At 43.4% G+C, this 15739-nt stretch overlaps 1 protein-coding gene across 1 annotated transcript in view; it reads right to left on the bottom strand.

Moving 5' to 3' along the window:
* The window catches only part of NPAS3 (neuronal PAS domain protein 3), an 840712-nt gene extending 825307 nt beyond the window's left edge, over positions 1 to 15405 (bottom strand). The window contains 1 exon segment of the mRNA XM_032344010.1: positions 14844 to 15405. Within this exon segment, the coding sequence (XP_032199901.1) occupies positions 14844 to 15001 (158 nt within the window). The 5' untranslated portion in view covers positions 15002 to 15405.
* Positions 15406 to 15739: the final 334 nt, after the last annotated feature.

The raw sequence follows: 15739 nt of genomic DNA, 5'->3' as shown, positions 1-15739 counted from the left end.
TAATTCTTATTTGACTGTTTCTTTATGTATTTCACAATTTCCTCTATGCTTTGGTCTACAATGGGCCAATAATTCCAAAATCTCTTCAAAGATAACAAAACAATCCTTTAAAACATTCTGGAATTTAAGCCATTTATGCATGTATAATATTTAACATGTGTAGAATCACTAGTTTGGGTTTTTTTTTTTTGAGAGAGAGAAAACCTTAAATAGTAATTCAAACATTATTTTTATAAAATATGCAGTGTTCATATAAAGGCTAGGACTGTATGTTTTGGGGTTTTGGGGGTTTTTTTGTTTTTTTTTTTTAGTTTTTTTTATTTTTACAGAAAGAGAGTTTTCCATTTATATTCTTATTTGGCTTTAGCAACCTGATATATGATACTGCCCTAACCTGCCAGAAAAAGATGGGTAGGAAGCTAAAAACAATATTACTTTTAAGAGAGTTAATGCAGCACATAGTTCCATACTTTCATCCAGTTTATTATTTTTTTTTTCTTTGCCTTTTTGGTTATCTCTGAAGACTGCTTCTGTTTCCATTGTTTCATCCTTCAGCATTCACATATCAGAGCAATAAGTATTTCATTACTGGTTTATCTGTCCAGAGGCTTGAGAAGCGGTAACAATTAACCCTCCCTTCACAGTGATTGATACAGGCTTTGCTTTCAATTTGTTCCACTACACAGATCATGAAATTCTGAATGCAATCATCCTCATTGACCTACACTTTCAAACACACGGCTACAATGAGACGAAAGTAATTATTAAAAGGAACACTGGACTACTGAGATCTGAAACAAAGTCTTTAAAAAATCTGTTAGATGACCTTCTGGTGAAATTGGCAAATTTTGATGTTAAGGAAAATGATAGCTTTGTGGCCTTGTCTGGAAATATTCAATGCAAGCTGATCAATGTATATTATGGTGATTGCACCGACTCCGGTATGTACTCAGGAAATGCAGAAAGCCATTTTAGAACTGTTACAAACAAGAGTTCAACTGTTAACACTACAGCTTCATCTAAATTTTTTTCAAGGAAATTAAACTTCCTGATTTGTGTATAAAGAACAAACAGTGACTACAGCAAAGAATGAAGGTTGGAAAAGCAATAGCTTCACTTTGTAAGAAGAGTGGCGTACCTGAGTCTTACATCTTCCCTCTCCCCCTCCCTTTAGATGAAGATTCACAGTAAGAAATGAATACATTTTTCACAAAGTCTGAAAAATAGCTTCAAATAAATATTAATCTACTGCAATCGATATATATGAGGGATGGAGAGGAGCGAGCAGGACAGTGGTGACTACAGAACTATATTAAAACAAGGGTTGCAGTTAAAGAAAATCAGGGCGGAAAGCAAGGCAGCAGGCCTGAGGCTCTAATCACAGAACAGAGTGATGGAGATGAACCAATACTGCATGGATTAGCAATGAATTATTTTGAACTGTAATCATATGCTTGCACAGAAGAGAGGCAAAAACTAGCCATTACTCATAAACTGATCTGCTGATTTCTGGGGGGAGGGGGGAGATGAGAATAAATTCGTATGCTAAACTAATTCAGAATAATGAAAACCTAAAGATGTGGTTACACCTCAAGTAACATTCTATTTTTAATGTCTGCCACATACCACATAATATAGGCTGTTTCGAATACAAACTGTAAAGTGCCTGGATTCGAGTAGGATTAAACCAACCATTTCTTCTAAGATTGGGATGTGATATAGCCATTCTACTCTCTATTCTTCCTTGGCCAGTAAAACTGTTTCTGGAGAACTTTAATATGCCCAAATGTCAGATTTTTGAGTCTTTGGTTATAAAGAAACAGCAAAATTCAAGAAATTAATTTCTTTTGGATCACCTAAAAAAAAAAAAAAACATACCAAATGAAGATTCAATAGTTTGAACTAATTTTGCTAGGAAGTGAAAAAAAAAACAAAAAACAAAACTGCTGGTAGCAAGAGATTCCTGAGATTCTTATGAACAGACTGTTTAAATGAAGAGCACTTTAATCAGTAGAGGAATCCTCACGTTTCTAATGTCTTGCTGTGCATTCTGCAGGTTATAGTAGCAGCTGGTAGAGGTCATATATCTTTTGTGAGCATCCCAAAAAGGCTCACTGCCAGACTGTTAAATTATGAATAAGCAATGAACAAAAGAATGCAGATACGGTGGTGACAAGATAATCCAAGCAAATTTATCTATGACAAATTTCACAGGATTAACAAATTACATTTACACAGAACAATAAAAATGTGTAAAAAAAAATGATGAGCCTACTTTTCCTTACAGCATTAGGAAAACAAAAAAGTCACCAATTCACTGCCTATATGTAAATTTAACTCGATCTGAAGTAAGACATTTATAATATGTTCAAGATATCTTTGTTACATTTTTGCATTTTAGGTAGATATAATACAAATATGATAGATCTGATTTATATTTTATATATGTTATGTCATAAACAGTATACATGTAGGCTTTACATATGTTTATATGATTTTACACAGGGTATACAGAATCTTGTGCAATAAAAAAAAATTCCATTCATATTGAATAGGATATATATGTTTTTCAGAAATAGATTCTGAGGAATAAATTATTTGTATAGGAAAAATACTCCTTCAATCAATGCAATCCATATGAGTTACTAAAAATACCCTTATCCTTTGATCTCTCCATTTTCTAGGACCAGAAGAGAGGTTCCGCCAAGAGTTTCAATCATTCCATCTGCCCCTACCAAAATGCTGCACTCTTTCTGAGTAAAGTGCTTCTGGATGAAGTTTAGAACTAGTATCCTTTTCCATAGTGTTACCATGGTGGAAAGGAAAATTCATAGATTGGAGGGTAAGAGGGTGCTGATTTGAGCTATAGTCAAATAAAGATGACCCTTGATCCAATATTGCATTTTTCTTTATAATAAAATTCTTATAAATCTTACCAATGAAAAAGCCCCCGTCTATCAGAAGTAATGGGATATAACTGAAATGACCGATGATTCCATAAAGTGGTCTTAAAATGCTATGTGGCTGGCACTACTTTCAAAAATATGTGATAAAGATTTAAGCTTTAATGTTATATATAACCTAGGTACCCGAGTCAGAGCCCTTTAATTCTGCATTAGCATACTGATGATAATAAAATACTGTAATCAGAAGTAATTTCTTTTAAGATGATCTGAAAGCTATTTTAAATTTTGTGGCTTATTTTTCACTTATACTTCCTATTGACTGCTGCTTTTTATCTTCAATATTTTTAGCAAAACATCTCTCTAAATGAGCCCTTTCCAACATTTTATAAGGCAACCTATCCTTTATGTAAACAAGAGATTTTTCTGAATGTAAAAGTGAATATTTTATTAAAATACACAAGCAAAACACTCAGTTCTTTCAAGCACAAATACTGAAGCACCCCTAATCTAGTCCTTTCTCTGTCTGGAATTCCTACTATACTTTTTTTTTTCTTTAAGCTATTTGGTTGACACTATAACATCCAAAAATGTAAAGATAAACGTGGCATGCTTGTCTAGTACCTCAAATCTAGCAGACATTCTACAATGAGCAGTAATGGTGTCAGATGTTACAAAGTTTCTCGAAGTACAGCTTTTGTCAAAGAACCGTTACATGCCCGCCCAACCCCTAGGATGCCTGGCCTTAGAGAAATTAAAATGTTACCAAAGACTCTGCTTCTTGAAGATGCCACAAGTATCTGTGTGTGTCCAGAGAGGAAGAGGGACTAAATAATGAGAACTTATCATTTATGCATTTATTGTGGTCCACTTTTAATAAGTTTTTCATTAAATGAGTTAATTAATATATGTAAAGCCCTTAGACTCATACCTGGCCCATATTGCTATATAAAGGCTTACTGTCATTATTATAATGCCACCTAACTTGGCAGGAGGCCAACTTGCATGAGTCTTTACATATTTCAAAAGACAATACCTAGAAATACACTTAAGTACCAACCTGTGTTATTCAGAAAGTCTGTGAGGCTGCTTCCACCCACTCAGTGGCAAAACTCACAAAATAAGAATGCCTCAATGGTAAGCTTTAGACAAACTACAGCACACTCTGAGGCATGGATAACAGGAGCGGAGGAGGTCCTGGGGTACTTCATGGTCTATGGCCTACGAGGTGTTTGCACGCAGCAAACTGATTCTTCTAAAAACCATTCCGGGGCACCTCGGTGGCTCAGTGAGTTAAACCTCTGTCTTCAGCTCAGGTCATGATCTCAGGGTCCTGGGATGAGCCCCATATCAGGCTCTCTGCTCAGCAGGGAGCCTGCTTCCACCCCACCCCACCCCACCCCCACCTGCCTCTCTACTTACGAACTCTCTCTGTCATATGAACAAATAAATAAAATCTTAAAAAAAAAAAGTCTTCCCGAAGTGCACAGAGCTGTGGAACTTGCCCACAAAACAACGGGAATGTGAAACACTAGAGGGAAAATCATTTAAACATGAATGCTTCTAACTTCATGAACATTACATTTCTGAAGTTCTCCAAACATGGGATGAACAACCAAGAAACAGAGATCGAGGTCACTATCCTATCCGTAGTGCATGCCGTCTGCCCGCCACAAGAGCTCTATGGCATCCACCCAGAAATCCCTGGTGCTGCGAAGTCCAAAAACGGAACACCTGCACACTGCTGTGAAAGGTAGGTTCCTACAGAAACAAACCCAAATTCAGTCCCTATCTCTACTACCTTCCTTGGAAGATTAGCATCTATTTTCTTGACTGAAAATGTCTTTAATACAGGACCCAAAACAAGGCAGTGCCCAGTAACCGTTGATCATTATCATGTGTGATCTCTTTTTATTTTCTGAATCCCTCCAGAGATTGTTTCTAAAAATCTTCTATAATTTCACTTACACTTATATGGCACCTTTTCTGTCTTTCCTCCAAGAACCACTTGTCATTATACAGTCATTAGTTATATTTTACAACCTGGATACCTACCTTTCCTCTCCCCTCCGCCCAGAACACTAAACTGATCGAAGTCCAAAGAGATAGAGAGCCTTATATATATTACTCTGAATTCTGAACTTCCTCCTCTTGCAGTAAAAGGTGTTTCTGGCTCTCTACAGTATTTTGCATGTCTGGTATAAGGACAAGTCTATGGTCAGAGCAACTACTCTTACAGAGTATTGTTAACTTCCATCTCTTGTACAAGTCACGACTGTCCATAGGAGAGGTTCAATAAATAAGGCTGAGTGAATGAACCAATCAATAATTATACTCAAAGGCCACAAGCACTAGTGATATGCGATTTTCATCTTGTGTCTCATGATTTTGTGCACAGGACTGCAAATACATTATGCTCTAATGTATACCAAAACATTATGCTCTAGAAATGTATACAGACAACAACTTCAAGTGCTGTTTAATCTTGTCACTACCCTAGTCATTTCAAATACAGTAGTAATCACTTTACTCTTACCAAGCTATGTCCTGCTTATGCACTGTAGTATTACTAATATTACTGCAAATTATTCTAACTATGTAAGGTTCTATCAAACTTAATAGTGCAAACATCCTATTCACACTAATGGGGCCCAGAGCAGTAAAAATACCATTCAGTTACAGTTGGTTTATTACACTGCCCAATGAGGAAAAAAGGGGGGGCTCTATTTACTGTGAAAATACTAACATCATTAAATGCAAAGCAATGTAACTGAATTTTTCCATAAATTCTAGAAGTACAGATTTAAATATCAGTACACATAATAGTATAGATTAAAATATTTCAAGTTTCATATATTCCATGATGTGAAAATTTGGTAGCATTTAAATTGTAAAATTAGTATTTAATCAACTAAATTTTTAACATACCAACTCTTTCGCTAACCTTTAACCCTATCTAGTGCAAACAATTAAGGAATGTCTGTAAAACACCTGAAGTTCGAATCTCAGCCTACACAATGCAAAATTTTTAAAAATTTAACCCAAATGATGAAATGTTACACTGTCGAAAAAGTGGCCATGCAAACATCATAGGAAGGGCCGGTTCCCCTCTCGTGTGTGCTCAATTTTCTTTAAATTCAGGCAGCAGCATTCTGCAGACGAAAGAGATTCACAGGAATGCAGGAAAAATAAGAAAACAGAAACAGACTATCTAAGGTTTACATTGGGATCATTATTAATAGGAAAGCACTTAAGAAAGTGCATATGGGAAAACATCACTAGGAGAGATTTAGAAATATTTGTGATATATCCCCCACAAATATGTCACAAAATATAAAGCTCTGCAGCTTTAAAGTAAGGAAATGAAAGCTACACTGCCTAAATTGTCCCCCAAAAGTGCTGCTTTACAAAAGCACCTATCTATACATCTTGTCATAGAAAGCCTCACCACAGAGCAGGAGATCCTAGACATGAGGGCCCATTTCAAACAAATGCAATTTTAACATGGCACTGGATTCCATCCAGACTAAGATCTGGGACACAGTAAAAGTATTGAGGGGCTCATGGAAACTCTGGCATTCTCATAAAATAGCTCTATTGTAGGGGCAACCGTTGTATAGAATTTCAGGGGAAAATCAAACTTCGTATCACTAAAAACACCAAACCGTTCCGATGTGTAGATTGTATTTAAATCACAATGCAATTCTTACCAATTCATTGCTGAGATAGTAATTTCACATCACTTTTGGTCAAATAAAAGCCATATTTTTAAGACTCTGCAAAGACACAGGGACGGAAACTATTCATAATACCACTAGCAACTTTTTTTTTTTTTAACAAAAGCATCAAGTAATACTGATATCAAGTTTGCTCCTTGTAACGAATCAAATCTAGTAACTGGCATATTACAGATTCAGAGTAGCTATCCGTCTCTCAAATCATAAACCAGAGATTGGGAATACGGAAAAGATGCTGTAATGTGGGAGGGTCCTACATAATAAAGGTCATTATAACTCCTGGCTCCAGAGCTATACGATCTAATATACTCTCCTGTGGTTCTATGATATGCCCATGCATTACAGTTCTTGTTGACAGTCTGTTGCCTTGGAAATATTTCATTATTTCAGTTTTTCCATTTGTAGACCCTTGGCCTTGTGATATGAAGGCCATCCTATTTCATATTTTCGATTATCATTTAAGCAATCTTGTGAAGCTATTTATATATAAGCAAGTGTTAGACAACGCATATCATCATTTATCACTCTGTGTTTAAGCTTACAATGTAAAAAGAAATACGTTCTCCCAAAAAAGTCTCCACCACCACCTTCACTTTTTAAACCAAAAGCCCTGAATACTACTGGAATATGCTTTGCAAACCAGCATGGGCACATCACATGCTTGACACTTCTATCTGTCTACTTTTCTTCGTTATACATCCACATAGTGGAAAAACTCTGTGGTAGAGCTACATAATTTGCAGCCTATTGGAGTTTAAAGAAAAATCGAGCAAGTTTAAATACACAAGGTTTTCAGCTTATGCTCTCAGGCTCTCAGGCTCATTTTGTGTGTAAGAGTGAAAGAAATTTAAGCAGTACTAAATAGTAACCAAAGACATAATGAAGAAGAAGTTTCTTTTTCCAAAACTCACTCTGTAAACATTATTAGAAGGAAATGACTTTTGTACTGTATTATGAAACTCAGGTTAGATATTTTATAAATTAACAACAAGACCATTGGAAAAAATGTCTTTTTTTTTCTATATAAGTTTATGTTACTGCTGTATTTGAAAAGCAGTAAAGAGTAGTGTCAAGCGCCTTTATGAAATCAGTCATTTGGAAACTATTTTGTAAATAAATGGGAGGATACCACCTAAAGCATGTCCACGAAAGTGATCTTTTATAAACATATTAGTGTTCAACTGTTACAGGGAAATACTACTACAAACCAACAAGTACCAGGCACAAAATCCACATAAAGGTGAAATGACTCTACTTAGCTGAAACAAGTAACTATGAAAACCAACCCCCTCCTGACCAAACCATCTGACTTTCCATTTCTCATTACAAAACCAAATCAACTAACATGTGTAACGTTTACACTTAAAGTGTTAAGAGCATTTAAAGCCCCAGTAACAGAGTGAACCCTCGGGGCATAAAACAACTGTTTGGATAACGGGCCAAGTTTGTGGTTATTACTGTTTGAAACATTTAGTTTATAGCTCCTCTCCTCTATATCGCTCCTTCTGCCCCCTACCTCGTTATTACTCCTCCCTCTCCCTACAGGTTAAACCTTCTCAGATCCAACCTTTAAAATGACAGCATCCGAGCTGAACAAGAAGCTGCTATTAAAGGGCATTAAATTAAATACAGTATATCCTCCTACAACTTCAATCAGAATTTCAGACCAAGTGTTATTTAGTTCAGCTCTCAAGTGGAGCAGAATAACAAATCGCGCACTTTGATTTACCTTCTTCGAATGCCAAATGGAGACAGGTGATAAAGAACGCGCTCATGCACAGGCTATGAAGTTTCCTCTAGAAATTAATTCTATCTTCAAGATTCCTATCTCAGAAAAATTCCCAAAATGGCACACAAATAGGCCTCTGCTAGAGAGATTACTGGGGCCATCCCAGTAAATACATTTAATACCAACAGAAGTGGGGAAGGAGGATGAGTGGAAAGGAGGAAGGAAATCAATTATAAACTTCTGATCTGAAAAAGTATGCATCACCATGTTAAATTTAAAAAAAAATCATTATTAAAAGACCTGCACAATGCTCTGAAAATTTTTTTCTTATCTACAAGAGCAAAGGACTTAATATGTGACTTCTTCATAAAACACTGAATATTCCTTTTAGCTAGTATGAGTTGGCAGACAATGCTACACACATTCAACATCTTTAAAAACGGTATCATGTGTGATTTACTTTCAGGTATAGGATTTATAGAAATTATCCATAGTTTAGAATTAATCAATTATATAGCTACCCAACAAATTTTTTCCCTTAATCTTGCCAATTCTGCTGTCCCTGTTGTGTGAAGGAAAAAAGCAATAGTGCAACTGAAGCTTTCTAATGAGTAGCTTGTTTAAATACCTCTCTTCTTGATGTAAGCTATAGGTTAAATGCAACGTTGTATCAAAAATAAAACCTCCTACGTAATAATAATTAAATCTTTGCAACTACTATGGACTTCCCTCATCTTTCTTTCTGAAGTTCAGTTACACCTACGAGGAAAGTTGGGGAGGGGCCATGTATCTACAGCATTTGTTTTCCTCGTGTAGCAATGGGTAACATTTCACATTTCATACTTCCTACTGAGCACTTCTTCGAAGACAGAAAAAGGTACTTTGCACAAACCAATATGCTATATGCAATTAATGTCATTAACACTGCCAGTTAATAGCAAATAGGATTCCAAACAAAGTAGGCTGGGTGGACAGCAGGAGGGAAAACCACGTGGGGCAAGGGGGGGGTGCTTAGTTACTATGCAGTCTAACAATGCCATTCACGTAGGACGGTTAAGGATATTTTGAATACAAACTCCCTTTCCCTTTGGCTTTAGTTTAACTAACTTCAAACAGACATGCTCCGCTGAGCCCCTTGCCTGGATATGCAATTCTCACCAGGAACTTTTTTAAAACACAGATCCCCAAACAGTAACTAACGGGGCATAGACGTTCCAACTGTTGGCACATTTTGAATCTCGCTGTTTACTCGCTAATTTGGATTTGAGGGGTTTTTCTTCCTTTTTCTTTCTTTCTTTTTGTTTTGTTTTGTTTTGTTTTGTTTTGGGGAGCGGGGGAGTGGAAAGGAGGGCAAGATGAGAGCAAAGCAGGAGACCCACAAGTTGCCAAGGCTAAGGGCGCGGGGAGACGGCGGCCGCGCGCCTCTCTCCTCCCGGCCCGGCCTAGCTGCTCCGCGCGGAGACAGCCCCTCCGCGACACATTCCGGGCCTGGCGCGAGCTCCGCTCCCCGCCCCCGGCCTCCTCCTCCTCCTCCTCCTCCTCCTTCTCCTCCTCTCCTCCTCCCCCTTCTCTCCTGCCTTCCCTCCCCCTCCCCAGCCTCATTCCTTCCTAGAGAGCAGCTGCCAAGGGACCTGCGGCGGCCCCGGGGATCCCCCGGCCCCCCACCCTCACTGCTGCTCCTCGTCACACAGCAGCCCCTTCTCTCTTTTTTGTTTCTCTCTTTTTCTTTTTTTTTTTTTCTTTTCTTTCTTTCTTTTTTTCTTTCTTTTTTTTTTTTTTTTTTTTTTTTTTTTTTTTGTCAGCGAGTCACTCCATTCGCCGAGCCGAGGAGGTGCGACTGCTCGGAGAGCCTGGCGCGGCCGCCGCCGCCACCGCCGGAGCCCGCTCGCTGCCGCAGTCGCCGCGGGCGGACAATGCGCGGGGGGACCGCGGGCGAGCGCTGAGCCGCAAGCCCGCAGACCAGGTCCCGGTGGGCTCACGGCCCAGGAGGCGGACTGCGGAGCGGGCCCCGCCACCTCGGCGGCGGCGGCGGAGGCGGCGGCGGCGGGAGCAGCCGCCCCGGCGGCAGGTTCAATAAACAGAAAAGTGTTACCGTTCTCGCCTGGAAGGATCCTGCTGAAAGCTGGGCTTGGTGGGCGCCATCTTCCTGCTATTTTTTTTCCTCTCTTACTTTTTGCCTCTCTCCCCCCCTCCCGGGGTGGGGGGCGTGGGGAGGGCGGGGGGGTGTGCGTGTGCGTGGGGTGGCGGGAGTGAGTGCGGGCGTGCGCGGCGCTCAGCGGCGGCCCGGCGGGCGGCGGCCGTGGCCCTGGCCGTGGCGGCGGCGGCGGCGGCGGCGGCGGCCGTGCTGCTGAGGCAGGGAGGCTACGGAAAAGTAGTGGGGCCCGAGCCTCGCCGGCAGCCGGCCGTCCCCTCGCGCCGCCGGTGCCTCTCGCCGCAGGTCGCCGCCTCCTCCGCCGCCTGCGCCTTCTCCTCCCCCTGCTCGCCCGGCGCCGCCGCCGTCCATGCGCCGCAGAGCCCCCGCGGCCCGGGCCGCTTCGGCTCCCGAGACATGCCCAGCGCAGAGACAGGCGACCGGCGGCGGCGGAGGAGGAGGAGGAGGGGGAGGCGGCGGCGGCGGGGGGGAGGCTGCCGCGCGGCCCCGCAGGCAGCCCGGCCCAGGGCCCCGCCGCCTCCGGGTTCTCACCCTCGAGCGCCGCCACACCCCCCACTGTGGCCCCCCACCGCCACCACCCCGAGCTGGCCTGGTGGCAGGTGGGGCACACACCCTCTTGGCGGGGGGCGGTCGGGGCCTAGGCCAGGAGGGGCGGGGAGGGGGAAGACACGCAGGGGGTTCCCAGCTTGACCGCTGTGAAAGTATTTCTGGGCATTTTCCAGCTGCTTTGCTCCCGAGCGCTCCCTCGCACGCAGACACACCCCCCCCCTTCTCTCTCCTCGTCTCTCTCTCTCTCCTCTTCTCTCTCTCTCTCTCTCTCTCGTTGGGGGACTGGGAAGCTCGGCTGCCAGCGCAACAACGCCACTCAGTTGCAGTTTGGAACACTTCCCTTCTCAGGAGTATCGCAACCAGGGAGAGTGAGGAACTGGGAGGCCACGGGAGCGGCCGCAGACAGGACAGCGTCCCGGGAGCGCCTTCCGAGACTGTGGAAATAAACGCGGGTGGGAGCGCGCTGACCAAGCCCGCGAGCCCAGAGAGCCCTGTGGGCGCAGCTGCTGCACCCGCACCTTAGGGCTCCGGCGCTCTCATCAACACTTCCCGAGCTGGAACATCTGCATTATTCACGCGCATACGTATCTGCAGACCCCGGGGTTCACAGGGGAATCCCCAGGGGTCTCTAACGCGGTTAGGTATGAACGCCTGTCTCCACTAGGCTCCTGGTACCTGGGACCAGAGGACTGCGGACCTCTGGGATCAAGCTCTGTCGTTTCCCTCACGTTACAGCTCAGCGAGGCCTAGAGAAAGGGCCACTCACTGAAGGGCCAGTGCTGGAATTCCATTACCTGGGTAGACCCTGGTCAGAGCGCCCTCTCCACTAAACCACTCTGCCGGGTGTGGGCAGCTTTTCCGGCAGAGACTTGGGTCAGTCATGTGTCTACCAGCAAAGCAGAAAGGACTCCCAACGCATTTCCACTTTGAAATAATGAAAAAGCTACACAGAAAACATCAGTCCTAGGCGAGGCTTTGCATTTCACTTCCCACTTCAGAAAAAATAGACCTGAAAAGGGGTCCCATTCCGTCCTACCGTTTCAGTAAAGTGGGGCTGAGAGTTGGAAACTTTGAGAACACAAGTCACAAGTGTTTTTCGTAGCAGAGGTGTTTAATCTGCGTGATGGTGTTTGAGTTCTCTTTGGAGTACACTCTACAGGTAGAAGATGAGAGTGATTGAAAAATGAACTGAAGTGGAGAGTATTGAATACAAGATATACATGGGCTGGCAGGGAGGAGGAAGAGTTGCTATTTGGAAGTTTTGGCTCCAGGACAGCCAGCCTAGGGCGTTTCTGCCCAAAGATGACAAATGAGAGGGGCTGTGTTCTCCTAACAGGCCACTCTTACTTGAAAAGCCCCCAACTCCTGTCACTTCCTCATCAGACTACCCAAAAGCACTTAATGCAAAAAGATATTTTGGTAAAATGATGTGTCACCATTCACTTTAGCAAACAAAGCCAGGTCTTGAAGTGCAAACTAAGTCTGTCCCTCATAGCTTCTAAAGCCTCCCATGCTGGTGGCCTGGTGAAGTAGGGCCAGAGGACACAGGACTCAGGACTCAAACCCTCCCTTAAGCATTTGCCAATAATCGTCTTGCCTCACAAGGCTCACTCTCCTATCCCCAAATTGAAAAAAATTAAAGGCAGTAACAGGTGTCATCATATCTGACTAATGAAACCAAAGAAAGCTCCATGTTTCAGGGCTGTAGCACCTTCTCTTCTGTCAATATGACTGAACATAGAAAGAGAAGAAGGAAATAATATATGCCAAAGGCTAAAGTTTGGAGTTGATTCTTTTTAAAGCTTTCATCTTTAGAACCACAGAGGGATTCAGAGTCTTGACAAAGTGGCCCAAATTCAAGGATGAAGGGGGAAGTCATCAGTGGAGCTTTCAGTGTTGGAGGCAGAGCTGTGGAGGATTCCTCCCCCCCCTCCCGGGGGGGGGGGCTCCTGACTTAAGGGGAAAATTGGCCCTAGGAAGATCTTTTTAGTGAAGAATTCCAACACTCTGAGAGCAAATGTAAAGGCTGAAAATTCAGGACCACCTCTTATGCCCAATTTATATCTTATGGATTAGTTGGAAGTCTCTGAAATTGTCCAAAGGCCATCTGACATTTCTGACCCTTGACTCCCTACTCCACAGATCATACTATTGTAATTATAGCCTGCCCTTCCTAGTTAAAGCCTGCACTTCCTAGTGACCGCCAGATTATATTGTCATTTAAATGTTTTGTAAGTGACAAAAAAAAAAAAACCTTACCTGAATCATGAAAAGGAAAAAAAAAAAATCTAATTCTTTACTAGTCCTTTATGTTTGAAAGACTCCCAGATCTTTTGTATTAAAGGTTCTTGTAATCACTGAAAATGAGACTAAAATAATTTAGATTAAAAAAATCTCTTTGACCAGAAAGAGCCTGTTTTTGAGTTATTTTCAAGTCTCCCTTTTTAAAACTTCCGACAGTACTCAAAGTATATAATGAAGTCTTCTACAGAATATTTGCAGTACTGGGCATCAACTTGGAAAACACTCAGTGTGTTATGCAAAATCTGCTCTGGTCGCTGGGCCATTGGTTAGAAAGCACAAAATATGGCAGTGATAGATTATCTTAACCTTTTCAGTTTAAACACTGTTGGTTCAAATCAAAGGTTCTCAAATCAATGAAGTTTGAAATACAAGGTAAAAATAGGAACTGTTATTTGAATTATGCATTGTGTATATTTTAAGTTAAATGCCATTGGCAAATCTCTCAGATATTTAATCGTGTGCAATCTGGGAAACACAAATATTTAATTTCACACTTTCGTGTGTTTTTTTCTTCCATTTCCTGTAAAACTGAGCCCCACAAATGGGAAGCTTACCTTTCATTGCTACATTGTTAGTTTTTCTCAGCACATTTTTGTAGACTACAGTTTTTATAAAATCTTGGAAGATCACAACTTGTCCTCAAGGAAGAACTTTAGGGTTCTAGGGTTGTTGGTGGTAGTATCCCCCCTCCTTTCCTAACTGAATCAAAGAATATTTACTAATTCAATATCACAACTATATTTTATTAAAAATCTATAGATGTTTGGGAGAAATACAAACAAGTAATACTTCAAAACTTCCTTCTCACCCACCTAGCCTAACTTTGTAAAATTTGCTTCCTAACTCGCATCTCTGAATCTTACGCATTTGCATTATAATGCATTTAAGATGAATACTTAACAGCGCCGAGGAGACTCGGATTTCATGCTGTATTTCCCTGTAGTAACAGGTGACATGATAACACTATTATGTAGAATTGCAAGTCTACAGCTACACGTGAAAATCGTTCCTATTCTGTTTGGAAACAAATGATCAATCAGCCTCCAGTGATCAATTGCCCCCCAGGCTGCCCGTCAGCTCGGGTTCGCACCCGGCAGAGGCAGTGAGAAAATTCCGCGGAAGGGGACGGGGATCCCAAACTTTGCAAAAGCACCTTGTGCTGTGTCTAAGACTTCGCTGCAACTCCTAGCCTACGCGGGGCTGGGGTGCTGGATTTGGGGCCAGGCAGAGGGCAAAGGATGATTTCACTTAGCCAGTACACTGGAGTGCCTTTCAATCCGAATTGTGAATTATTATTATTATTATTATTATTATTATTATTTTCTTTCTCATCTGTAGAACGAAAAGCAAGCAAAGTGAGCCCTGACGATGTGCATGTGTGTTGTAACGCATAAAACAGGAGGCAAAGTGAGTCCCACCCCAGCACCCCGGGGCGGGGGCACTATCCCAGCCCAGGCGGGACTACTCACCGCTGCTGGTAGGAGGTGATGCCCTGGACGTTCTGCGGGGTGCCGTTGGCCGCGGCGCCGGCCCTCCCCATGCCCGCGCCGGCCGGCACCCCCGCGGCCGCCCCGCCGGCCGCCGCGGCCGTCACCTGCACGCTGAAATCCGGAAAGATTCGGATCATCGCCGCGGCTTCGGCCCCCGGGCGCGGCGGCTCTGGGCGAGAGCTGGCGGGGGCTCGGGTTTGGGCTCCGGCGGCGGCAGCAGCAGCAGGGCGAGCAGCGGCGGCGGCAGCAGCGGAGCCAGGCACCAGCCTGCAATCCCATTAGTGAGCCGCGGCCACTGTGCGCGGCGGAGAGGCGCTTTGATGTGCGCGCAGCGGGCTGGGGGGGGGGGGGGGGCGAGCGCTAGGAGGAGGTGCGGGGGGCGTGCGAGGGACTTGCAAACAGCAAAACGTGTCAGGGTGGGGCCTTTTTTCCCCTTTGGGGGGGCGGTGGTGCTCCCCCCTCTTTCCAGGATGTTGCTCTCACTGGCTGCTCCGGCTGCGCGGCGCGAGCCCAGCTGAGAGAAGAAGGGGAGGGGTGGCGGAGGAAGGATGCACCGGGAGGGTTGGCGAGGACTTGGCCGGTGCAAGGGAATGACGGGCAGCGGAGGGTGCCTTTCTTTCCCGCCCCCCGCTACACACACACACACACACACACACACACACACACACCGCGCACTTCCGACCCAAAGTGCAAGATTGAGGCGCGCGCTCTCCCCTCTTTTCTCTAGAGAAATAACCACCATCCAAGCAGGCTCGCGCCTCCCGCGGCTTCCAGCAACCTGGACTTGAGCCCGCGTGTGCAGGAATGGGGGCTCAGAGCTTCCCCTCCCAACCGGACCCCTCTCTGCCAGTCCTCTGCACACCAGGCAGTGCGGG

Source organism: Mustela erminea, chromosome 5 (assembly GCF_009829155.1).
Source record: "Mustela erminea isolate mMusErm1 chromosome 5, mMusErm1.Pri, whole genome shotgun sequence".
In the NCBI taxonomy this organism is placed as follows: Eukaryota; Metazoa; Chordata; class Mammalia; order Carnivora; family Mustelidae; genus Mustela; species Mustela erminea.
The sequence above is the reverse complement of the archived record's forward strand: the minus strand, read 5'-3'. Positions and strand labels throughout refer to the sequence as shown.